This window comes from Protomyctophum parallelum (genome assembly GCF_964188405.1).
Source record: "Protomyctophum parallelum genome assembly, chromosome: 12".
Taxonomy (NCBI): Eukaryota; Metazoa; Chordata; class Actinopteri; order Myctophiformes; family Myctophidae; genus Protomyctophum; species Protomyctophum parallelum.
In genome coordinates, this window is record NC_139712.1 from 27,048,960 (window position 1) to 27,075,365 (window position 26,406).

General features: G+C 42.9%; 1 protein-coding gene across 1 annotated transcript in view; it reads left to right on the top strand.

Annotated features, from left to right (window-relative positions):
* The first annotated feature begins 371 nt into the window (after positions 1–371).
* ube3c (ubiquitin protein ligase E3C) overlaps positions 372–26,406 on the top strand; it is a 42,619-nt gene continuing 16,584 nt past the window's right edge. The window contains exons 1-17 of the mRNA XM_083778728.1: positions 372–498; positions 1,105–1,223; positions 1,397–1,450; positions 2,485–2,559; positions 2,827–2,964; positions 3,292–3,407; positions 3,526–3,683; positions 3,779–3,932; positions 6,541–6,761; positions 9,696–9,847; positions 10,284–10,468; positions 15,920–16,006; positions 16,676–16,833; positions 19,037–19,263; positions 22,295–22,399; positions 22,503–22,590; positions 26,116–26,213. Coding sequence (XP_083634854.1) covers positions 1,158–1,223; positions 1,397–1,450; positions 2,485–2,559; positions 2,827–2,964; positions 3,292–3,407; positions 3,526–3,683; positions 3,779–3,932; positions 6,541–6,761; positions 9,696–9,847; positions 10,284–10,468; positions 15,920–16,006; positions 16,676–16,833; positions 19,037–19,263; positions 22,295–22,399; positions 22,503–22,590; positions 26,116–26,213 — 2,082 coding nt within the window. The 5' untranslated portion in view covers positions 372–498; positions 1,105–1,157. The remainder of the gene's footprint in view (positions 499–1,104; positions 1,224–1,396; positions 1,451–2,484; positions 2,560–2,826; positions 2,965–3,291; positions 3,408–3,525; positions 3,684–3,778; positions 3,933–6,540; positions 6,762–9,695; positions 9,848–10,283; positions 10,469–15,919; positions 16,007–16,675; positions 16,834–19,036; positions 19,264–22,294; positions 22,400–22,502; positions 22,591–26,115; positions 26,214–26,406) is intronic.

Consider the following 26,406-nt stretch of genomic DNA (forward strand, 5'->3'; position numbering starts at 1 on the left):
GCACGCACGCACGCACGCACACACACACACACACACACACACACACACACACACACACACACACACACACACACACACACACACACACACACACACACACACACACACACACACACACACACACACACACACACAATTGTTACATGTAGGTAGGCTATTTTTTCCTAGCAACCGTGCTTTCCTTCCTTCATTCATTCATACTCAAGTTGTCCAGTAAGTATACATGCAGCAGTACACACGCACAACCACTGAACCACAGAGCACAACCACGGACACAGACAGAGAACGGCGAGGGAGGGAGCCACAATTTATTGACATTACGTTGGTCCAATCAGCTTCCTTGCCTTACAGGAAGCGGATATAGGTAATAGCTGTTCTCTGTTGTGTGTTGTTGATGATAGATTTTGTAGAGAGAGAAGAGGAAAAAGAAGACAGACAATTCTGTGCAATTGTCGCTAGTAGAGTTTTCGTTCTTCCCTCCTTATTCAGTATTCAAAGGTAAAAAGACAAAACAATTTAATAGAACATTTACACGTTCATCTCAATTGTGTGTCTCGAAGCAGGAGAAATGTCAAAGAGGGCATTCATTGCGGGCAGGAGGAAAATGAATCCCCCCGTGATGATAAGTTAGCATGGCTCAATCAACGCTAGCTGCTGCTAGGCAGCTAATATGCTAATGTCAACAAAATCATGTTCCGTATACACGACTGACATACAGGACAACAAAGCACCGGTCAGTCCTCCGGAGGCTGGAGGCTTGAGCCCGGTGCTCACACCGATGAGATGTACATGGGTGGCGGCGTTTACAAGCTGACAGCTGCTGAGTCATTATTAGCAAACATACACATAGCGAGCTAGCTGTTGTTGTTAGCCAAGCTAACTTGGTTTCATAACGTCCAGTTTATAGTTTGCTTCTTGGCTTTGCCATTTCCAAGCTTCGCACTTATAGTGGTTAAAACAGCCACACGGAGAAGCGATGATGGACAGTGACATGCTATTAACGCTCTTGTTTACTTGTTCGTTTGTAATGTGACTATGACTAGAGACAGAAACAACCAGGAGACTCATTCTCAAATGTGTTTTCTTTGTTGTTTTTAAATTCAGATAGCAGCGACAACTTCTGACTAAAGTTGTCAGTCAATGGAAATATTGTAACAATGTTCAGCTTTGAAGGAGATTTCAAAACGAGACCCAAGGTATCACTTGGAGGAGCAAGTAGAAAGGTAACATGCTTGTTTGATTTGATGAGAAAGGTGAACTTTCAAGATGGCAATAATCAATTATACATAATATGTAAACATATAGTCTCTGGTTAGTGTTGACTTATTATGTGTTAATTCATAGTGTCTGAGTGTGTTGGACTAGCTTGTCATTGCCAAGATTTCATGTTTTCCAGGAGGAAAAAGCATCTTTGTTGCACCGCACTCAAGAAGAACGAAGAAAAAGAGAGGTATTAAGTCAACAGTGTACAGTGTAGTCAATGTGTTAGCACATGTGCAAAACTAGTTCATTGATTCATTAGTGGCTCAATTGTTGATTATTATTATTAAGTAATGTTGTCCAATGTCTATACTCATTTAATGGATTTTAAGGATGAAGAATACAGTTCATGCAATGTGTAATATGTGTGTAAAATATGCTCTAGTCCATATATGTCAAACTCAAGGCCCGGGGGCCAAATCAGGCCCGTGAATGAATTATCTTTGGCCCGCGGGATGATATTTAATTAGTATTAGAACTGGCCTTCTGGTATATTGCCATAACAACCATAATACTACAAGTCCTGCTTTGTGAGGATCATAGAACAGGAAACTGAGCTTAATAATAATGCATTTTCAGTTTTAAATGCATTTACTTTTTTGCTATTTGCCTGGGACGTCCGTGTGTTGAAACACAAAATAAATAAATTGGTAGAAGTCAAGGGCCAGACTGGGCCCTTGACTTCTACCAATTTATTTATTTTGGCCCACCGTGTATTTGAGTTTGACATCCCTGCTCTAGTCTATCGAGCACCAAAGAACTACCTGGGGGTGGTTCATGTTTCCCCCCATTCTGAATTCCCATAGACGTGTTTAATATCGCTTCATATAAGAACAAAGAGGGGTGAAAAAAGAGCCAGGCGGTTTGTATGGATATGAAGAATCAACTGACGGCGAGAAAACAAAACGCTGCCGAACTAATACAATTTTCGCCAGACACATACTGTATCAAATATGAGTGACTATCGTAAACGATACAGAGCCACCTGCCTGACAATATCGCCAGGACATTTATTTATTCTTATTTGAGACAATTATAAGGTGACCTAATATGTTATTTTCCATAGAGAAATACTTCCGTTACCCAGGGAGTAAGCGAGTAACGCCAGGACTTCTCTATTCTATATGCATACAGGCATGATGTCCAAAATCAGGCCCAGTACAGAATGTTAAATTATTTAGTTCTGCAAGTGTTCTTTAACAAGTATCATTCTGTTACGGTCAGGATGAAAGGAGAAGACTGAAGAATGCCATTATCATCCAGTCCTATATACGTGGCTATCAGGATCGCATGCGGCAAGTAAGTCTGCAGCCATTTGCAACTTCTCAAAGGCCTTGTTTCAGTTTCACGATCACATCATGTCCTCATCACTTTCCATTCACTTTATTATTGATCCATCACCACCCATCTTCTCCAAACACACCCATACAGATCAGTTACATATTCTCCTAACACCTCACTGAAAACAAAACAATCTAAAAGCATTCTCTCTCTCTCTCTCTCTCTCTCTCTCTCTCTCTCTCTCTCTCTCTCTCTCTGTTTGACCTCTGGCATTTTATTTTCCAGTATGCCATTCAGAGGACCAAGTTTGATGAGTGTGTGAGCCAGACACAGTCAAGGGGGCCGGTGGACAGTGGAAGTCTAACTCTCCTATCAAGACAACTAATTTTTTTCTACAGACAGTGTGTGGATGCACATCGATTGGTGAGTAAATGATGTGCTCTTCAATTAAATCTATCTCAACAGATTTAACCACTTCAGCCATTTAAAAATAAATCCATTCACTTTGTTGTTGGGTTTTTTCAGAAGCATTCAAGGTACATAAACATAGACATTGTATAAGTCATAAATTACACAAAAGAAATGGCATTCACCCCTTTACATTTTGATCATAAAAGGGTGTACATATAAAAATATCTGGACCATTTTCACCTAAAATGACATACCCAAAAGATGGACGGTAGTTGAAAGGGGTTAAGAACAGACGTTGCCTGATGCTTATGTTTTGTCCCATTGGCTTTTCCGTTGTAGATATGGATGTGTCAGAACCTGGTGAAACACAACAGTCAGTTTGTGCAGCTGTTGGCGGGTCCAGAGAGCCAGACTTGTGTGTTTCAGATCAAGAGGATCCTGGGCTTTTGCTGCAGGTACAGTACTAGGGCATCGATACTGGCTCCTGTTGGGAGTCAGAACAGTTGAATAAACAAAAATATTTGTAGTAGCCAGAGTTACATCATGCGCTGGTTCCACTCTCATACTCCCCAGACTTCTGCAGAAATCTGATGACGACAGTTTGAATGTTGCCGTTCCCATGAGGATGCTGGAGATCTTTTCTTCAGAGAGAACTTATCTTCCGATTCTTCTAGACGCTAACTCTTTAGTATCATTAATCGAGCAGATTTTGCACTCTATGGTCCAGAAAGGTACGTTATTTTATTTCATTTTTATATGTTATACTTTTATTCAGGTGCTAGTACAAGACTCTCTCTCTCTCTCTGTCTCACTCTCTCTCCCTCAGGATACTACAGATCGCTGTACATTCTAGTGAACCACAGGCTGCCTGCCAGTCTGGAGTACACTGATGCTCCCTCTGTCCCTATGGCAAGCACACTGTTGGATCACATACTCAAACCCCTGCACTTTACGTACTCCTCCTGCACAACAGGCGCAAGGTATGGAACTCACACAAAAATATAGGTGTTTTATCCGAATGGGTGCGGTTTAGCACACGTCTGAAGTTGAACAACAAGGCAGCACTGATAGCGAGGCCTTGAGGTTCAAGAGGTTCACCCAAGTGAGTCGCTAGGCGAGCGATTGCCTGTGCCGAGCAGCCGATGGCCTCGCGCATAGATGGGCGCTGTTGCTTACTGATGGGGTCACTGTGGGAATCAGTTAAAATTACATGTATTGGATTATTTTTTTCCAAAGGGGGAAAAAAATAGGTTTTGCATTTAGTACATATATATTTTTTGTTCAGAAACATTTGCATTCAACTATTAGCTTAATGTAGCTAAACCACTAAGACGCCTGAGGGTGAGGTCGCATGCACTGGCCATTTATGGAGCGTGTCTTGAGTGTACAGAGTTTGATGAGGTCAGATCAACATACAGTATGTGAGAACAGGTCGTCTAGAGTCTAAATGGACAGGTATCAGTCAAAAGGGAGACATCGAAGAGGAAGGATGGATGGCGGAGGAATCAACATATGGAATGTTAGAACCATATACTAATATTGATGACTTCATGGATGATGTCACGACTCACGAGACCTGGGCACCATAAATGGGGGCTTTCCCCATGTATGGGGATTTTGAGTGATACACTGACTGACTGACTGACGAGAAATGCACAATTCCATAGTTAACTCTGATCTTCTGTCGCAACAAGACCACCCAATGTTGAGCCGTCAGGAATGTTCATCAGCCAGAAATCACTGTGGTGCAGCCAGGAAGTCCCCGCCATGAGCACCAGCAGTAGCATCACACTCCCCCTCTGAACATGTGGCATGTGATCTCATTTTGTTAAAAGTAGAGTTAAGGTCCTCCTTGCAGAGTATACTACTGCGTTTTTTCGGTAATAGGGGAGAAACGACGCTGGAAAGTTAAAAAAAAAAACTGCAGTCTAAGGACTTTAAGCAGTGACTCCAGAACAGAGCCAGATTTTTTGATGATAAGCTCTAAAATCTCTACCTTATGTGGCAGAATAAAGTTGGCACAAAAACTAAAAATGTTTTCACTTTGTTCAGTTTTTGTCACAGTTTTTGGTAGGACACATAATACGTATTATATTATTGTTTTGACAATTTTATCATTGATTTTCTGTGCTTTAGAATTTAATACGTACCCATTATGTGATAATCGGTTGTTAACCAATATTTGTGTGCAATTTGTTTGGTGGCCTGGTCATATGAACTGGTCAGTGGTCAAGGATGAGGATTCTTATTAATCATCAGAAGCTCTAATGATTAGTAGGGCATGAGGACACATTTCTTTCCATAATACACAAACTTATCAACACTTACCAAGTTATTGCCTGGGGATTGTGACAGGAGGAGAACATTAAGAAGACGGGAGAAGAATGTCTTTGTCTGTGGTGTATACTGTTAAAATCATCCACTAAACCCATCACGCCAACCAAGGCAGTAATTACTTCACAGACCAATTTACAACATGCAATAAAATGCCCTTAGACTCGCTTACTCGCCAGAGTGCAGAATATCAACTGTTTGCCCTCAATTTGAGACAGTCTTAATGACAAACGACAAGAGGAGTCCTTTTCTTCTTTGAAGAAAAGCAGGGTGGCAGTGAGAGAAACTTGTGTACACACAGACTGTAACAGCTAATTATCTGACCGGGCCCACCAGATGTGTGACTGAGCCATACAAAGCAGCTCTGTTTGACGAGAAAATATTGGAACACTCGCAAAGCTGAAAGGACAGGACAACACTGGAGGAACAAGCCCACTCTGTTAAAACATTTTGTTCTTTGTTATGAACTGATTTGAGTTTTTCACATTCCATAACGGCGTGTTTTAGACAATGCCTCGGCATTACTTTGGCCCTGTCTCCTGTGTGTTTTCCCTGACCTGTGATATAGTTAAGGTGGCCAGTCAGGCCAGACATTGTGACATTGCATATCTCCTTACAAAGCTTCTTTGAGCTTCTTTGAACGCTTAACGGTGCATAGTATCCAAATTTAGTTAAACAGTCTTTCTGGAAATTAGTTCCACTGCCGTGTGGTTTGACAGAGATGTCTCTTTATCAGCTATAGTTTCAGATCAAAGTCTTTGGTTTTAAAACGAAAATGAAAAGTACCTGGATTTCATATGTAAAATATGTGTTGCTTGTTTCAATGTTAACATTAAATCTTTGGTGGCAGCCAGCAAGATTGGATATTTGATAGTTGATACGTATGGTGTTATGAATGCAACAGAATGGATGGTGTTTATGATAGTAGGGGGATACGTAAAGTATTTCTTCTACCCATTTAACCCATTCAAAAGAGGTACCTGAGGCTGATTCTAATCATGTCTTCTAAATCCTAAGAGTTTTCCGAAAAACATATGTTTCTATGTTGGTGGTTCTCAAACATTTTCATGTCCCCCAAATGTATATGTATTTGCCTGCGGACCCCCCCCCCCCCATCTCAAAATATTTATTTCCAGAGACCCACAGGAGCAAGGATTTGAGTTAAAAAAAAAAAAAAAACGAAATGTAATAGTATAAAATAATACTATCTCAACTCTAAAATGACACGCATGCTTCTTGCTTCCTTTCTTTCAGGCAGTTTGTGTTTGCGGCCTTCACTGAGGAGTTCATCTCAGCCCCTTTCACAGAGCAGATCTTTCACTTCTTTATACCCGCACTGTCCGACGTGAGTCTCTTGTTCCCTTTCGAGGCCTTCCTGGATTCCCTGCAGACCACCGTGGTGTCCTCCTCGGCAGCACAGAGCCAGGCCCCCTGGCTGTTTTACTTTGTCCTCTCAGCGGGAGAGAACTGCCTAGGTATGTGGCTCACTGGCCTAAATGACACGTTGTGTGCTCTTATGTACAGACAACCTGTGTATGTTGTCTGTATGTGCCTTGATGTACTCTGTGTGGTGTGTGGCGGTTGTGTGTGTGTGCATGTGGGGCTGTGGCTTACGTCCTCCTGGTCTGGGCTCCTCAGGTGAGTCGGTAGGATACAACAGCAGTGACAACACAGAAATGTGTGTGGGGAGGAATTAATTGGCATAACAACTAAATTGGGGAGAAATAAATAAAATAAATGTGTGTGCGTGCATGGTGAAATGAATGAAAGGCATGTGTGTGCATGTGCCACGCCCTGTGTGCGTGCGTGTGTGTGAGCGTGCACGCCAGGGTTAGGCAGCATTGTTTACCAGAGGGCTACACTAACTTTGATAAAGTGAGCGACTGCACACATTGGCCTATTGAATTGAACTTGGAACACATTGCAGTGCTGAATTATATTAAAATGGCATGAATCTGAACAGATTGCTTTACAATAATCTATTTGTCAGGCCAGAAGGCCTGGCTCCTTGATTCATAACACAAGAATTTTATGTTACTAAATGTTGACCTTTTCTTTTACAGTAGTATGTCATTCTGGTGTACTCTGAGGTTACAATGAAAAGATTACGTACATAAAATAATCCACCTTAATTCAGTATCAACATTTGCCACTTGTTTGATATGCTCAACCTGATAGGTCTATGGTGAAATACATAAATATTTGTTATAAATATGGATTCAAAGCAGACTATTTAACCATTACAAATGTTACTATTTTAGTGAATATCTTGGAATGCCGCTTTGTGCTCAAATTATACATATTATGAAATTGGAATTGAGTTTTAGAAAATATGCACGTGACATCAAACCCGGAAGTTGTGCAGGAAAAATAATACTTTCTGGCTTTGACAGCTTTGACAGCCCATACATCCAAACAGAAAAGTCCTATCTGATTGCATTAAACAATGTTAAACTCACTTTGCCTCTCACTTTGCCACTCGATTTGCCATTCACTTTATGCATGCGCATACCCTCTGTGTGTGGTGTACAGTATATGTTGGTAACCGGAATGCTCGTCTCAAAACACCCTCACCCTAATGTTTTTCTGTCGACCGGCCGCTCGGTGGGGCGGTTCTTGTATTCTTGTATTTGAGGATAAGGTTTGAAATTAGTTTAGGGTTATTACTAGGCACCGAGGTTAAGGTTTGGAATGAGGTTAGGTTTAGGCATAGTTTACTGAGCTTACGTTTAGGAATACCAAGTAGAGACCGTTCCCAGAATTTCACCTCGGGCGACTGTGTTTTGAACCGTGCGTTCTGGTATTCTATATGTTTATATACACTGTGTGGGGCTTTATGAGGTGCAAATATGACTCAGTTGCAGTATAAACTCCAGCAGAGACAGATTTATAGAGAGGCACCAGATGATTCAGTATCTAAAGGATATAACTATGTCTGCCAGTCAAATGCTGGTATTTTTGTTATTATCTTCTCCCAACAGCCACTGCGGCTGGTAACTGTATTTATTTTGAACGTAACGGGACGTATTGTACATTAACACTCATTCAGTGCCACATGACGCCTTTGGACACCTATCCCGTGACGCCCTCGTTGCTATGGGCGCCTTTGGACGCCTTTCCAGTTTCCACTAGCGACCTAGTGGAAATGTTTTCATCATTGGCTGCCTATCTAAGCCAATCAGTGTTGGTTGGCTAAACGTCATAGAGCGGCTAGACTCAATCCGTGCTATAATAAAATGCATTAAAATGCTGGCCTCCGGCCAGGTGGCACAGGAGTAAAGTACCTGCCCACCACCGTGGAGACTGGGGTTTTGATTCCTCCATGGGGCCTATAGCTTGGCAAGGCACTATAACAAACTCATTTTGGCCGTGATTCCGGGGAAGGTAATTAGACCTAAATTATTTTATGCCACGGGGGAAATTCAGTTTTCAGCTTCATCCAGCTGAGTGCTCCTCAAGTGGGGGACGGGACGGGTGCAGGACCGGGGTCATAAAAGTTCTTGCTCAGAGACACCGTGACACATTGTGGGGCTGAGAATTGAACCTGGGACCTTCTGCTTCCCAGGGTGAGTTCAGTCCCTGCAGTAGCCACTCTTATAGTTCAGCATGGAGTGGAGCTATGAGGAATAGTGTGTTCCTCTGCTCGTTTTACATACTCCTAGTGAAACTCCTCACTGTCAGGTGAAAAGAAGTGGCGACCCAGACCAAACGGCAAGGCTTGACAGTGACAGGGATTATATACAGTACATGAGGAGGTATTGGCTTTATTAAGGCATAATGAAGAACTATGACGAAAAATAAAGTTCACTGTGTTGGATTACTTAAACTATCTCGAGCAAGGTTAAAGTCTCTGCAAGTTGATTTTCTTACCGTACCGTGAATGGAATGCAGTGGCTTCGTTGAAAACACATTATGCTGTAGAAAATGTGTGAATAATGTCTTTTCACATGAAAGATATCAATGTTTGTTGCGGTGAAAGATGCCCTATTTTACCAGCCACTGTGGCCTGGAGCCAAAAGAGGTGGTTTCCTGCCCCGAGTCTGAGTGATGGTCCATCTACTCACATTGAATGACATCTTCCTTCTCTCCTTCTAACATAATTAAGTCCCTATTTAAACCTCTTAGTCCCTATCATTCATTTGAAGTAACAAAATCTCAAAACCTAGATTTAGAACCAAGTAACCAACCGAATTTCTTCAGATTCACAGTTCTCATTATTCAGAAATGCCCTGAACACTTGAACACTGAACACTGTTCAACTTTCAGGTTTGGGGGTTAGAATCGAGTTCAGAGTGGAGGGTGGTGGTGGGGGGGTGGGTTGAAATAATCGTGCTATTAATTTGAAGTCATATCTACCCCGGCCCTAACGTGAACTACATAATGTGAGTCAAAGCTGTGCTTTTTGTCAGGTTCGCTATCAGAGGAGGGTCTCCTGTTGTACTTGCGGGCCCTGCAAACCCTGCTGCCCCTGCTGCCAGTGTCAGACAGCAGCAACAGACTTGAGGTCATGAGTGACTCAGAGGATGAAGATGATGGCGGCATCCATCCTCTGCCCATGCAGGTAGAGACACAACAACACACATTCTTACACGCACGCATGCAGGAACACACACACACGCACCGCAGACCCCTATCTAAAGAAAAAGTGCCAGGGACTTCCGCACAACATTTGTGTTGTTAATGTTTTAGGCAACAAAGTCTTATGCACACCTGTATGCTCTGAGACGGGTGCGTAGGCAGGGCTCAATGTATTCAGGAAAATGCACATAAAGTGCACAAAGACCCGCACACCGTCTGCACTTGCAAAACTAACTTTATTGGCAACGTTTCGGTCAAAGACCTTCTTCAGGCATCTGCTCATAATAGGTAGCCACCTGTTTTGAAATTGTTCAAGGTTTTTTTTTTTGAGAACCACTGATCTAGCAACATAGGTTTTTCAGAAAACTGAAAAATGAAGACGAGTTTTTGAGCTCTCTCTCGCCTCCGATCCCCGCCAGGACGACAGGATCTCTCTCCAGCTCATCACCGAGGAGTGTGTCCACAAGCTGGACACCAAGGAGCAGACCAACGCCCTGCTCAACCTGGTGTGGAGGGACTCGGCCAGCGAGGAGGTCTTCACCAAGATGGCCTCCATCTGTCACACGCTCATGGTGCAGCATCGTCTCATGGTGCCCAAAGTCAGGTCAGTCCAACACTAAATAAATATGTATTTGCCCCGCGGACCCTCATCTGAAAAGACTTTGTGCCAGTGACACATAAAATGATTTGTGTTAAAATGTTTAATTATTTTTTACCAATTTCTCTATAATTCTTTGAAAATAGCTTGTAGACAAATTTTGCTGTGGACTCCCATTTTGAGAAGCTCTGGTTTAATAAATGCATCAACTTGGATTCAGCTCTGAAATGCTTTTCTATGGAATGGGTTTGTTAGAAAGCGTGTGTGTGTGTGTGTGTGTGTGTGTGTGTGTGTGTGTGTGTGTGTGCGCGTGTGTGTACAACATGCATGTGTTACTGTTCTGACCAGTGAATGCATGTCTGCGAATGAAGTCTTTTGTGTACCAGGTGATTATTAATACGTCACCAGGATGGATGTTTGACACTCGACAGGGTCTGTGCCACACGCGTGGGTCAGCTGCTCAGTTCAACGTTGTTGGTGGCACAACTCTTGTAAAGGTGGCATAATTTGTTTAGTTTTTTAACGAAATGCTACCATGTACTAAATGTCCTTTGTCAAAGCGTAGGGCTAAATCCTCATAATTATGCCTTTTGTCTTTTGGAGCCAGAAAAAGAAAACGATTATGTTTTTTTTGCATTGCATTGCGGAAACATCCGCAGCACAAAAACAGCGGTCAACTGAACATTACTCTTATATGTCACACGGATGCTTGAGGGATCAGCTCCTGCGTTAGAGAGTGAGGATGTTAATTACAGGCCCATCGTGATTGAGAGGGAAACTGTGGCTTTATGTGTTTTCTGTGCTGTAAGCAGCAGTGTAAATAACAGTGAAGGGAGGCAGGCGGTTATCTGTGGTCCTCACCCGCTGACATTTTACAACCGGCAGAGGAAGCAGGGATGTCAGGGAATCTGTCAGTCTTGGGATGAGGGCAATTTACCCCCCTTCTCTCTCTCTCTGGCTGATTACATTAGGACCAGGATGTCAGAATTGGGGGTGGTGGGGCTGTTCTGACTGACAGAGGGTGATCTAAGCTGAGAGCTTCATGGAAGATCACCTCCCCTGGTTAATGATTACTGGAGCCAAACCAGGAAGCTAACCGTTGATGTGCGAGTATATCAGCACGCTTCTTTGTGTGTGTGTGTGTGTGTGTGTGTGTGTGTGTGTGTGTGTGTGTGTGTGTGTGTGTGTGTGTGTGTGTGTGTGTGTGTGTGTGTGTGTGTGTGTGTGTGTGTGTGTGTGTGTGTGTGTGTGTGTGTGTGTGTGTGTGTGTGTGTGTGTGTGTGTGTGTGTGTGTGTGTGTGTGTGAGAGAGACAGGTTGACGGCCACGTCGGGAGTAAACATGTGCCTTTGCTGGACACTTTTTGAGGATGCACAATATTGGAATTTTGGTCGATATTGCAGTACAAGCTTCCAATTCCAATAGAGTTTACCTTACACAGTAACAGTAACATAACAGTAAGTTATTCTCGGTGCAGATGCAGACTTCTAAAAAACAGAGGGCTTTTACCTGATTTATTGGGCCTATTGATGCACAAATGAATGCAACACACAATGTAAAATATAGTACTTTGACGTAACCATTTTTCAAACTTGTTGATCCTATGGGAACTCATTGATTAAATCGGCAGATAATGTCGTCCTGTTAAAAATAGACAAATCCCTGTCCATACGACCAAACTTTCTCTGTACACATGTAGGACTGTCACAATTACAAATTGAAGTTGAAGATTAAATGTCACACTAATAATTGAGATTAACAATTTAATTGTGTTTTTGGCATTGAACATATAAATAAAGAAATCACACCTGTGTGAAGTGAGGGGCGCTCTTATCACCATATATCATCTCATTCTGGCCAATCACAATTTGCATCCTCACCTTCGTCATCAATGTTTGTGTTACGCAATGTTTGTTTACACAAACACTCAAAATTGTCCATTCATTGTCAATGGGATTTTAATGTTTATGTAGGACAAAGTTTGTGCACACACACCAAAAGCTGGACATAGGAGGGGCTAAACATACTTTTCTTTTTACTTTTTATCATAATAAAAAATTGCACGGGAAAATAACTGAAATACACATAAATGTATTAATGTTTGTTATAACAAAAAGGTACAAATAACAGAAATAGCTGATCTACAAGCTTGCAACGCGTCACATAATGGTGCTTTGTAAGCTTGTGGATCAGCTATTTCATATTCTCATTTTTGATGAACATTTTTCAACGTGGAAACAATTTAGATGATTATGAGAAATGAATGACGATTATGTAATATTTGTGACAGACCTACAAATGCAGAAACGCATTGAACACGGGAGTGAATTCCCGATCAGAGGCGTTAAGGAATGCTCATCAGTTAAATTTGGCACAAGCTGTTATTATAACCTTTTGTTTCACTGACACAACTGTTCTTAAACAGCGCTAAACAAACAATCGGATAGATATCCACCATCATTGTAGTATCCAGGCGCAAGCAACAATGGCTATTTACAAATTGAGCTGTGCCATCATCGTTTATCATACACTCTTTACAACAGATATTTTGGAAAATCCCCTCATTTTTATCTGTTTACAAAAACCACAGTTTTAGCATCCGAAAATACTGTGTTCGTGTAGCTGAGAACGTACAGAAAATGTCACGGTACGTGTAGCCCAGGCCTTCCTCACAAAAGGCTTTTTCCACTTTACTTTCAACAACTACAAACATGGCTAAATCGATACATTATTTTGACATAATTTCAATACCGATATTGCATTTTTAAGGTCAATATTGCTTTGAAGAAGATTTATAAGATTTACAAGCTCACAATGCTTTGCATCCCGTCATGCCAAAATTATGGAGGGACAACAGGTAGAAAGTGGTTAGAAATCAGGACACAATTGGCAGATACAGATACAAAAAAGTCCAATAATGGCCGAGATATCGGCTGACCTTTAGAGAAAACGATTCAGATGTTGCTACAGTGTTCCTTACAAATTCCTTCCACAGAGTTTAGAGATTCCTCCTCTTCCTCTGCATTTTCATCCCCTTCATTTTTTTTACGGCTTCCTCCGTCCCGCCGCTTTTACCATAAATCCTGCCCTTCGTCCTCCATCATTATCGGATATCTGTACAAAATAATTAGCTCACTGAGAAAGATTAATCACTGCAGGAGTGGACGGGATAGCTTTACAAGAGGCTAAGGGGAGCAAATTGCATCCCAGGCTTGATTTACTGCTTTTAAAAAAGAGAGAGAGGAAAGCAGACCATTTGGTCAGCTGGTCCTCAACCCGGCCAAGCCGGTAGTACCCTTTTTTATAAATATGTGCAGAAACTGAAAGCTGACCCCGACCTCTCGGATACTTAAAGGCAAAAAGATGCCCAGTGATTCAAGCCTGGTGGTGGTGTTTGAATATTCTGATTTAATGGAAGTGCCATGTTGCACCTAGCCTGCGTGTTTGTCTTTTTAGTCGGGTACAGTGTAATCTACATTTGATTGTTCTGTGTTGGGTGTTTGGTGTAATCTCACTTTGATTGTTTAGCCTTGGCTAACGTAGCACTCTGCCGCTAACGGGCATCTGTCTGATGAAAGTGAACCCCAGATGAGCTTTGAACGGTTGACAAGTTACTTTTGGAGTTGACATGAGATAATGGCGCTAAATTATGTGAACACACAGGAGTCTTTTTATAGATTGAAGGGGGAAATGTTACCCTCGCTCAGCATTCTTAAATATATATATTTCTAATGGTGGAAACTGGAAAATGTCACCCAAACACCAGTGGCTTATTTTCTGCCGAAATGCAAATTATTTTCATTACTTTCAAAATGCAATGATCCGGGTGAGATTCATCAAGCTGCCCAACATGTGTGCACGCATGCAAATGCACACACGCGCGCGCGCGCACACACGCACAAAACACAACCCCCATTTGATGCCCCCTACTTTGTTTATTAGCGGTTCATTCCGTGATTGAAATGGAGGTTTGGGTTTTCTAGCAGGTTGTAAATCAGCGTGTCAGCCGGCATTTAGTGCTTTGTTTCCCATTTCAATCAAACACCCGCATCACTGTTAAGAACCCGGAGCACTACGCCTGACTCCTCGCTGCTCTCCTGAGCCTTGTAGTAACTTGACAGACGACGGGGGCTCGCCTCCAACCATTTCTCAAGCCTTATTAAAGGGCGGCTGTCACTCTCCCTCATTTCCATACTCCATTCCGAAATGATTTTGCGTGCTGCTCGACAGTAAGGGATTGGACCCTGGCCCTGACATTGACATGAGTGTAGTTCTGCATGAGGTCTTTTTTTCTCCACTATTTTCCTGTCCCTCCCCTCGATTTTGTCTCCTTCGCTCCCATCCCCCCCCCCCCCCCCCCCCCCCCCTGCCCGTTTTGACCTTTCCTCCTATCTACCGTGTGTCGTGAATGGGAGATGTGCCCATTAAAGACAGGCATGCTTATAGGTGCCAGAGCACTTGTGCTCGACTCCCAGACAGAGACCCCATTATATGCAAGGGGGCACTTTATTTAGCTTGTCAGCTTACTTACCACATTATTGTCACCTGTTGTTAACCCTCGGTGTGAAAAGGCACTACAATCCCCAGTCGGAGCATAATAGACACACACAACACACTTGAACAAAGATCAGCTTCACACCTGGGTGCTGTGGCCTGTTGAGTACCAGGCCAGTACTGGGAGGTATGTGGAGTACACCCCCCTCCCTTCTGTTATCATGTAATTCAGTGTGAGTGTGGAAGCATGCTGATGCTCCGGGGTCACGTCGAGGGCCACCCCCCTCCCACTTGTCCTCCCCCCATACTCCATTGTCTCCCTCTGTGACCATTAAGTTAAATGGGGCTCCAGCAGGAAGCCAGAATGGCTGTTTATGACCCGGGCCCGATACCCTTGCTAACAACTAGTTTACTAATGGAAGGTGCCTTGCCTAAATAAAGCTTAATGGCTCATTTAATCCATTTTCAGAGCTCGCTAGGTATATGGGGGGAGAGAATAGGTCCAAGAAAATTCCTTGGGGGAAATACTGGTTAACAGCGGTATTTACCTTTCCCCTGTTTTTTTATGTGTGTCTTCTGGTTAATTGGGCAAAGTTAACAATCCAAGCTTCGAGACGGAAAGATGGAAAGCCACTCTACACTTTACACACTGACTGTGTCGGCTACCCATCGATCTGAGGCCCATTCTGAATGCCTTCTTAATCAGTCCTTCTCACACTTCTCAAATGTGTTCAAAAATAGCAGATATACAAGCTGGCTGAGCTTGTACATCTGCTATTTTTGAATAGCCGACGCAAAAATCTAAACGGCCGTGGATGCTTTCCCAGTTTTAATGGGTTAATATCTCCATATTTCCTCTTTTCTCCTTTTTGTTGAAGAGGTCGATATGAGGAAAAATAAGTAAACAATAAAAACATCAGATGTGAGACGAATCAATCTCTGTCTTCTCCTTCACTCCCTACAGACTTCTGTACAGTTTAGCCTTCAATGCACGTTTCCTGAGGCATCTGTGGCACTTGATAACATCAATGACGACCAAAATGATCACTGGGTGAGTCCATTCAACGTTGTCAAAATGTTGGCTAACGGGCGTGCATGTGTTTACCTGTGGTTGTGTGCATGCAAGTGTAAATGGTATATTATCAGTCCCATATTTCACGGGACATTTTTGCGTGTTTTTTGCGACCAAAATTGACTACTAAAATGTGCACTGCAATCGAGATATTTTTGTCAAATTTTATCAGGAATGATTGAAAATGGCAAGAACCTACTGAACAGGAGAAATTAAAATTAAAATGGCCTTATAGCCCCCAAAAATATAGATAATCCGCAAATCCCCATGGTGTACCTCCTTGGCAGACAGACCATGCCGGGTGCACTGACTGACAACGGATACAACTGATATTGCGTAGCCGGGTTGAGCGTGCATTCCCAATGTGCTTCATTCCCGACTTGCACTTTACAGACCTGCATGGTCCTCTAATAGTATAGTTTTGAAACATTTTGCAAATGTGTGCATGTCAGTAACATGCCCACGATACCAGGTTGAAAGTGCTTAATACCTGTGATGGCAGAATCCCAGAGGGACTGGTGTGTGTGTATGTATGTATATATATACCGTATATATATATATATATATATATATATATATAAATGCATCATGGGTGGTGTTTTGGTGCTTCAACTCTGAACCCATTCCTTCCTACAACTGGTTCTGCAGCTCCATGGTGCCTCTGCTGCAGGTGATCTCCAGAGGTTCTCCCATGACCCTGGACGACTCCAACCGCATCATCCCCATCTTCTATCTCTTCAGCTCTCTCTTCAGCCACTCGCTCATCTCCGTGCACGACAGCGAGTTCTTTGGACACGAACTGGAAGGTATATATACTGTATTCCGCCCTATTTAAAAAAAATCACACCCGTGTGAACTGAGTGGTGCAACCCCCCCCCCCCCCCCCTCATTAGCAGGCAACAGTGCAGCACTCTCTCTCTCTCTGTTTCTGGCACAACAACAGCGCCCCTACTGGTGCTAATAGTCATACTTGTGCTCACAGTCACATAGGTGGGTGGGTTAACGTCACATAGGCGGACACGGACATTGCTGTTCCTTGGAGTGGTTGCACCACTCAAAAATAAAAATCTAAACTGTCAGAACAATTCGAAGACTGCTGATTTGTAAGCTCACAATGCATTGAGACTTGTAGTGTGAGCTGCTATTGTTTTTTTATGTTGGCCTTTAATAATAATTATGCCCCAACAAGTAGTAATACCACTCTTACTGAAATTTGCATTTCTGTAAATATCCTTCATTGTTGAGTTTTAAACATTGGATGCGAGGGTATACTTCAGTTTAAATTTTTAACATAGTTAACATTGCTCTATATTTTAGATAGTTTTTAGTAATATACAACATAAACATTACAGAGACTGTAGTTGTCACTGTACAATACTTTAAAACAGTTGTCATGTTGCACACATGCCTAAAATTGCTGTTATTTGCGCCGCCCAGCTTGTCACACTCCAGGCTGCATGAACAGTGCTCAGGCGCTGTTTTCTGCCCCCTCAATGTCCCAAAGTTCTCTGTTGTACTTCAATGGCTAGTTGGCTACAACGGTAGCTTTGCGGTAGTCAAAACTTAAGCGAGTGACAGCGAGACAAGATTAACACAACATGTCGACCGTATGAATGCAGAGACCTACTTGGCATTATTAAATCGGAGGGAGAACGTTTACAGCCGCCGCCGCTTCCTCCTCCAGTCCTCCTCCAATCCGTCTCCCCACACTGGCACGGCTTACGGCTATCAAGTTAGCCATGTGCTATCGATGTTTGAGGGTTTTCTCGTCAGCGAAAAGTCAACATCCGGAACACAGTGACATGCATGCTGATCTTCCTTAATAATAATAAAAAAGGCTTAGCCCATGCGTCCAGTGGCTTTATAGGTATAGGCTGCTCAGATCTGGACTTATTGTCTCCACCAGCCGAAGGCATGGGGAGAGTATGTTTTGCACTCCGTCCGTGTGTCCGTGTGTCCGTGTGTCCGTGTGTCCGTGTGTCCGTCCGTGACCAGCTAATCTCAGCCACCGTTAACCCGGTCGATGCCAAATTTTGCACACACACTCCCTGGATGCCAACCATGAACCTCTGCCCCAAACTTTCCAGAACGGCCTGTTATAGCGCCACCAGGAGGCCGCTTTGTGCAAAACAAGTTTTTGCACAGTACACCTACAGATTTTGTCCAAACATCACGCAAATTGGTACACAGTCTCTCTAGAGCCATTCAACCAAACCGCTCTTTCAGATTTCTCAGACTCCATCCTGATTGGTTAAGATTGGCTTCCAAAGTTCACAGGAGTGCTCAGTTTCAAACAAAATGCTGCAAATCATGAACACATCGCGAGATTTCCGTGAAATTGTGCACCCACATTCCCACTAGGCCGAGGACGAAATGCCACATGAACAATTTCAACTCAGCCTCAAGGTGGCGCTATAACTGGCCCAAAAGTGTTTTTACCTCTAACTGCACGGATCTGTGGATAACTTTCTATGCCAACTCCCTAGAGGCCAAGGAAAAACCTTTGCCTGGAATTCTTCACATCTGCTCATCCTGGTGGAGACCTGTGCCCAGTAGGGCACTTTTTCTAGTTTATGTTTTGCTTTTGGACTAGAAGATGCAGATGCATGCAGATGCGATGCGTTGTTTATTGATGATTAAGCCTACAACAATTAATTTATATTGTTAAATGTTGCTTTTTAGTTTTAGTTTTAAAAAGGAGCATAAATAAATGTATACCATTCGTCTACCAACTTTAATTATGTAGCCTATACATGCATATTACAGCCTATTAAAAAAATAAAGAAAAAAACATCCCTAATTCAGTATACATTTATAAATACATCTCATTATCAATATCCTGTATGTCTGGGTGGGATGCAAACACGCCAGTTTGTCTACTGGTTATACTCTCTATACTAAAATCCAAACATTCCAAAGTGTTAATGTGTTATGTTAAAGTTACTGAAGAATTGTCAGTAAAATAGAGAACCGGGCTAATGACGACCCCACCCTCGTCTAACTTTGCAGGCCAGAGCCAGTCGTCCATGATGCCCTTTACTCTGGTGGAGCTGGTTACACTTTCCCGCTGCCTGAGAGACGCCTGTCTGGGCATTATCAAGCTGGCCTACCCGGAGACCAAGACAGAGCACCGTGAGGAGTACATGGCCGCCTTCCGCAGCGTGGGCGTCAAGACCAACGCAGAGGTCCAGAAGCGCATTCTAGCTGAGCAAAAACGCTGGGTCCAGCTCTTCAAGGTGAGAACAGTAACTGGAAGGCTCTCCCCAAAGTACGCTCACCCCCATTGTTCTTGAATTTTTGTATTTGTTTAACTGAGGATAAGGCTAGGAATCGGTTTAAGTTTACGAAGGTTTATTTATGTAACTGGGCACGCTTCGTTGTTTTCCTATTGATATACTTTATACTATAAAGTATAGTATGTCATACATTATTATAATATAAAATATCAACAACAGGGACTCCTTAGGGGTGTCTCAAATAAAAATGTAAGGTCTGAAAACACATGTGAACATGAATCTAACCTATTATTAGCAAAGTTAAAGTGTAAACAAACAAAACATTACATTTACACAATACTGATGATCATAGTGCTGTCAAACAAATCCCTGCTTGCCTTCATTTCTCTCTCAGCTAGGAGGGGCATCGGCCTGTAAAAACGTGAAGACCCCTGCTTTAGAGCAGTGGTTTTCAACCCTTTTCATATGAAGGACCATTATTTATTCGGCATTTGAGCCACGGACCACCATTTGATGACATTTAGCCTCTCAGACCCAAAACTAAAGAATATTTTGTTGTCGTTGGATAAGATTGTGTCCACAATTACATGCCCTATTGATGTGGTGATCAAAATAACAATTCTTCTCTTCTACAATCTCTAATTGTGTCGACTTCTTGTACATTAAGTAATGCAGATGTTTAACAATAATGTAACTCTTGAGCGTACGGGTCCATTTGGTTTCATTTTACGCTCTCAAGAGTTAAAGATCTATTAGGGTCCATGCATTAGGTTAGTAACTCTCCATAATTTAGCTGGGGACCACCTGGAACCACCTCAAGGACCACTGGTGGTCCCCGGACCACTGGTTGAAAACCACTGCTTTAGAGCATTAGCCATAATATGTGACTAATAGTTGGCTTAATTGTGATAAAGCCTGCCTGTGCACTGGAGCTAACCACCCCTGTGTGTTTGCGTTTACCAGAGGGAACTCAAGCATGTGTGTACATGAGCAGGCAATGGATGAAGGACAGAGCAGCCGCTGAGGACATCCATTGCTTATTTACCAAGAGGAAATGAGGCTGGTGGCAAGTTGGCAACATTAGCGTTGTTCCTCGTTAGCCCCCTCTCTCGTTCCGCGCCTCCCTCTTGCTTTTCCTCTCCTCTCGCCGCCTTCCCCCTCCGTCCTCCATCACGGAAGCGGCAATTACACAACTTTGTTCCTTTGCTCTTCGGCCGTGGATTTGAAAGCTCACCGGGAGCAGCTGGCAGGAAAGGTGGCAAATCTCGTGCAGAACGCGTCAGGAATTTTCATAAAAGATCCGCTCGGAGGCCTCCTGTCAGCTAAAACGACCCATTAAAGAAGTGGGGAGCAGGAGAAATGCATTTTCCAAATTGAACGGTGGGATTTACAGTCGGTCTAACGCCACTGACCCCTAACACGCTAATGTTTGGTTCGTGTCATCAGGCGTCCCTCCCCATCTTTTATCACCTCCATTGTCGAGCTATCTATTTAATTGAAAGAAGTTAATTGAATGAAAATGATCAACTAAGCTTGTATTAATATTGCTAATGGAACTTTCTTCTTGGCCATGTTTGGAGAGCGATGTCACACAGGAGTTTGGGAAAGGCCCATTACGGCTTGCACTTAACCCGATGGGCTAATTAAGGAATGCTTATTCATTCCCCGAGTCAGGGGGTAGGCTCGCTCCAAACCCATCGTCACACGTCTTTTACAGCATTTTGCACTCGCCATTATTGCCGACTCCGGTCGACTCCCCGCGCTTTCCAGAGATTGATTGTCATCTTATGAAAATGACGCGCTTTAGAGAAGGAACGTTTCGATTTGAAACAATCTTGCTTGGTTATTATATGGAAATGGAATCGCAGTAACTGTTATTGTAGGGGAAATGACTCCTCCTTATTGAATGACGCGCGGCTGGGTGACTGGGAGCGACGAGTCAGAGCCACAACAGCACATTTTATTACTCTGAATCATCAAAACTGCTCTGTTTCAGATGGCAGAAGCAGACCCACTAATGATTTTTTCTTTACAACATTAACGTGAGTGGAGTGTTTGACTTCCTAATTGGCCTAGAGATTTGTAGTCTACAAAGTGGTCAGTCCTCTGAAATTCCATTCTTAAAAAAAGAAAGAAAAAAAATAATACACAGAGCACAGGCTGGATGACGTTGTCTAGGAAGTATGTGGAACACAATTGAAGTGAAACAAGGTTAAGAGTTGATTCGCTGTACAAATGTACACAGGCCAAAAAAAGTGAAAACGTTCTATTTCCAATTAATCCAAAATGTCGCAACTCGCTTGGTCTTCAACCAGCCAAAATTCTCACATGTATCCCCCTTCTCCGCTCCCTTCGATCGTACAAAACTCTGATGCTGGTATTCAAAGCAACCAAAGGTATGGCACCTCCATATCTTGCAAGTCTGACCCTACAAACCCGCTCAGATTAGTTTATGTATGATTCATGATGACTATTTCTATGTATATGATGTATTACCATGTTTTTTTTGTCTTGCTTACTGTAAATCGCTCTGGATTACGAGTGTCTGCTAAATGTCTAAAATGTTATCAAAATGAAATGCATCGCTTTAGAATGACGCTCGCGCCACTCGCCAACAGAGCCACAGCGGTCCCTGTGGTGCTGTGAAGGGGAAGCGATGGTGCTGCTGAATCCTTGCCTCTGTGTCTCAGGGCTGATGTCAGCAGAGCTCGACCAGTAATTAACAGGCGTAGACGTTGAGGGACGGCGCAGGTCGTTTTTCTTTTATACTGCCCATAAATGGCGCACTAATGGCTGAACTCTCAAATTGCTTTTTTTCCCCCCTTGTTTCTCTTTCTTTCTTTTTTTTAAGAGAAAGCACATCGTTGAACGATTTACACATGAAAAGCCTCCGTTTAGCTGTGTAGTTCCTATTCTCCATTCTGATGATGGGCATGCCAAGGTGCTGTCTGGCCATGTTGTATTGTACTTCTGCATGTGTTGCTCCTAATAAGAGTAGTTTTGTTTAATAATTGTATGATCTACTCCTCAGGTTATCACCAACCTGGTGAAGATGATAAAGGCTCGTGACATAAGACGGCCCTTCTGTCCTAGAGGTCATTGGCTCTCTGCTGAAGTCAACATCCGTGCAGATAAGGTATCATCTTGTGAAAATAGACAACCCCCCCCCCACACACACAAGCACGGACACTCCATTCACTAGTGTGTAGAATTTGGCTGAAGGTCTCTTGTTTCTCCAGGTCACCCAGCTGTATGTCCCCTCTGCTAGACATGTGTGGAGAACAAGGAGGATGGGTCGCATCGGGCCACTTCAGTCTACACTCGACGGTAGAGTTTAAATAATCCATATATTAAGAAAATGCTGTAAAGACAAATGCATACAGTAGCCACTTAAGTTATAAATCATAAAAAAGTGTACATTGAAATGTTAGTACTTGGCGGCAATCTGATGACTTGATTGCATTACTATAGGCTTGGTGATTTTTCATATGAAACTGATAACGTGATAGAAACTCAGTTTTTTACCATAACCGTCAACCATAGTGTTTTATCTGTAAAGGTATAACAAGATTGTAATGAAAGTAGTTTCAGCAGTTTTTTAAATTTTTTAATCTTGACTAATCGCTGAAATTGAAGGTCTACTTATAGAACTATTATTTTGTTGTTACTTCATAACCATAACATTTTTAAGCGATGAGTCGCTTTTCACTGTTGTAGTTTTCCCACCTAAAACTGGAGGCACTGGTTTATGATATTAGTTGAACTTGATACAGAAACTAGACAAACTTGGTCCAGTAAATAGTAGTTTCAGCTGTTCTTCATACTTCACTCAATTTAAAAACTTTGTTGTTCAATGTTGAGTCAGGGTTTGTGAACATGAACAACCATGAAGGTAGAAACCAAGACTCAGTGAAGTAGTCACACCAATGTTTGATGATTCTCGGGCTTTATGGACTCATAGAATGCTTGTCTCAATGCTCAAACTTCACCTTCAAATTATTTAAGTTGTGGAATTCTGTTGATCTGGGCGTTAATAAACATTACAGATTAGGAGACGGCCAAAACATTCCTCACTTATGACTAACTCTGAGAGTTATACATGTTAGGTAACACCAACTGAAATTACCTTGTTGAGGTGGGGACTGCAATATTTTGGGGTGGAAACCGAGTAGCATTCATTCACCCTTCATCAAAGCCGTAATAAAAGACACAGCGATTAATGGGCATTGAATACTCATCATGTCTCATTAAATGCATCAAATGTATACATTTTTGTTACAAAAACCAGTGCCACGCCATTCTTTGCCTTGGCCAGTTAGAGGCGGTTTGTGTCAGGAGGACACAGACATTGCAGCAGGCAGCCGTTTTCCTGGCTCACTGTGAGCTTGCGGGGCTGCTGTGAAGTGCGGTGTGAAAACAAGCAGATAACAATGTGTGTATGATCTGTCTAATGCCACTCACAGGCTCTATGGGATAAATTCAATTAGTGTGAAAGTACCTGATGAACTCAGCCACATCTGGTCCTTGTGTTTGTCTGGCCTTTTCTCATTTCCTTAAATGGACAGGCCCGTGGCTGATGAATGAGAAATGTATTGACCACTCCGGGGGCCATATTTCTCCTCAAAGATGGAAACCTGATGGGGAAATGCAGATCAGGTTGACTAATTGAGCAGAATAATTGAGCCGCAGTGGAAGGAAAGTGAGCTGGTGAATGGCTTTTTTAGCTGCTGTGGCAGTTTTCCATAGGCTAAACGGTCGAAACCCCAAGTTTAATGCAAAACAAACGTCTGCTTAATGGATCCAGCCAGGCAGGTGGATGGGCAGCTCACAGTTGAGTTAATTAAAAGTGTGTATTAGTGTAGGATGGTGAAGGGAGGATTGAGCCTTCTTTAATGGCCTGCCTGTAAGCGGGCGGCAGCAAGGTGAACAGGGTCTTAACTAAGTAGTATTGTGCGTGGCCTATACAATCGTCAAGAAGAGTGGGTAACAATTCTGTAATGACGGATGAGCAAGATTTTGCATCCGTTAGGCATCAGTGAAGACATTTTATTTTGTGTTTAACTCTATAGTAAAAACCTGCGTTGCATTGTCTGTACTTGATGCGTTCTTTTTTTATTCACACCAAATCTCTTCGACAAAAATAACAGATCTGGCCCAGGCCGTAGCGTAACGGTCTGGGCACCGGACTGGTGATCCAGTCGCGGTGTGCCGCGGGTTCGACTCCCGGACCCGACACGGCCTTTACCGCATGTCATCCCCCCATCTCTCTCCCGTTTCCTGTCAGCCTACTTTCTATCCCTTAAAAAATCAATAAAGGCGTAAGCCGCAAAAAAATATCTTAAAAAAAATAAATAACAGATCTACAAGCTCACAACACGTTGCGACACATTGTCCCCAGAATAGAGATGCTAGTGTTGTTGAAGTGGTTAAGAAACAGTTTTTTGAAGCACACATTTTAAATCAAATTTAAATTGTAAGACCGGTTCTGTGTAGAATATTACATTCACAGTTCAAGTGTGAAATGCTGGGCCTGGAGCAAAGTGTCCAGGGCTCCAGCGTGCGACCTATTAGGTCGCATATGCGACCTATTAGGTCGCATATGCGCCTTAATTTCTTAATGTGCGAGTTAAATTTGAACGAGGTCGCACCGGTGCTACTTATTGCTTTCACTCCCAGCCTCAACCATGAAGCACCGGCATTAGTGCGATAATAAAATATTACTTTATTCTCGCTCATTCCGCGCCTCCTCTCTCTCTTTCTCGCTCCCTCTCTCTCTCTCTGCCTGTCTGTCTGTCTGCACCGGTCTGCACACGACACGTGTGAGTTCAACAGCGGCGGCGTGCTCACTGATCAACCCCGAAAAAAACGAAACTTATTTCAGCATCTGCTGTACATAAGTTTCCCTGGAGCGCACACTTTTTTTTACTACTGGGATGATGACGCATGCTGTGCATTGCTGTCGCTGAATCCACGGAGACAGCAGACACAACATATGCGCCTCGTCCCCGACCCCAAACACTGTAAACTTGTTGTTGAAAAATAGCTTCCAATAGCTTGTTATTTTGCGTCGAGTAGCGCTGTGTGCAGGCCATAGACTGTATGCAGGCCAGGCTACATACATTCTCGCCTCGAACAAAATACATCTCCCACGTGAAACCTGGTATATTCTTCGTCGTACGACGTGGTGTTGCATGCTGAAAATAGCAGATTTACAAGCTCACAACGCGTCGCGTCCACCACACGTTGTGGGCTTGTAGATCAGCACATGGAAATATGGAGGCTGAGACGTTTAGAAACTTTCCCCTTCACAATAAAAGCACATCAGCTTTCACATGTTCATTCCATATAAAGAAAAGACAGGAGGAAAGTGGGCAAGGATTATGAATTCGGTGGCATTTCACATTGCAAAAGGGTGCAGGAAGAGTGGGCAGTGGGCGCCTCAGTGTTAAATATCCTTATTGGCCATTAGGTTGAACATGCCCATGCAGAAGGTAAGGGGTGTGTCTCAAGTCATTTCTGTTTCATATACAGTAGCCAAATGATAACGATATGGAAAAATGCACTATAGGTTAGGTAGGTCATTATAATAATTTCCTATAGAATGTGTGAGTGAGAAATGTTATGTGCTTCATTTAAGGCATTTATGCTTCAGCCAAGAAAACCTTTGCTAGCCTTGGTGATAAGGTCATGTATTAATACAGTGCTGCGGCGCTATACAAAAGAAAGACAGAGAACAGTTTGAACAAAGTCTTCATTCTACAATGACAGAAGAAGTGTCCTGCCTAACAATTATGACTGGAGAGAAATGACATGTTCAAAAGCATCTAAAATATGTGTTTTGTTTGTTTGTAGTTGGAATGGAGCCCCCGCAGCTCTCTGTGTCTGAGGAGAGACACCTGGCCATCCTGACAGAGCTCCCCTTTGTGGTTCCATTCGAGGAGCGAGTCAAGGTACCACACCCATGCTCATACACCCATACACACAATAGACCCATACACCCATACACAACAATAGAGCTGCTGAAACGATCCATTATTTTCTTACCAATCATTCTGTCAAATACTGTCTCAATGAATAGAATCAATTATCGCAGCAGAGCAGTGTTGTGCACAAAATGTGAAAATACCAGATGTCCAAGCTCAC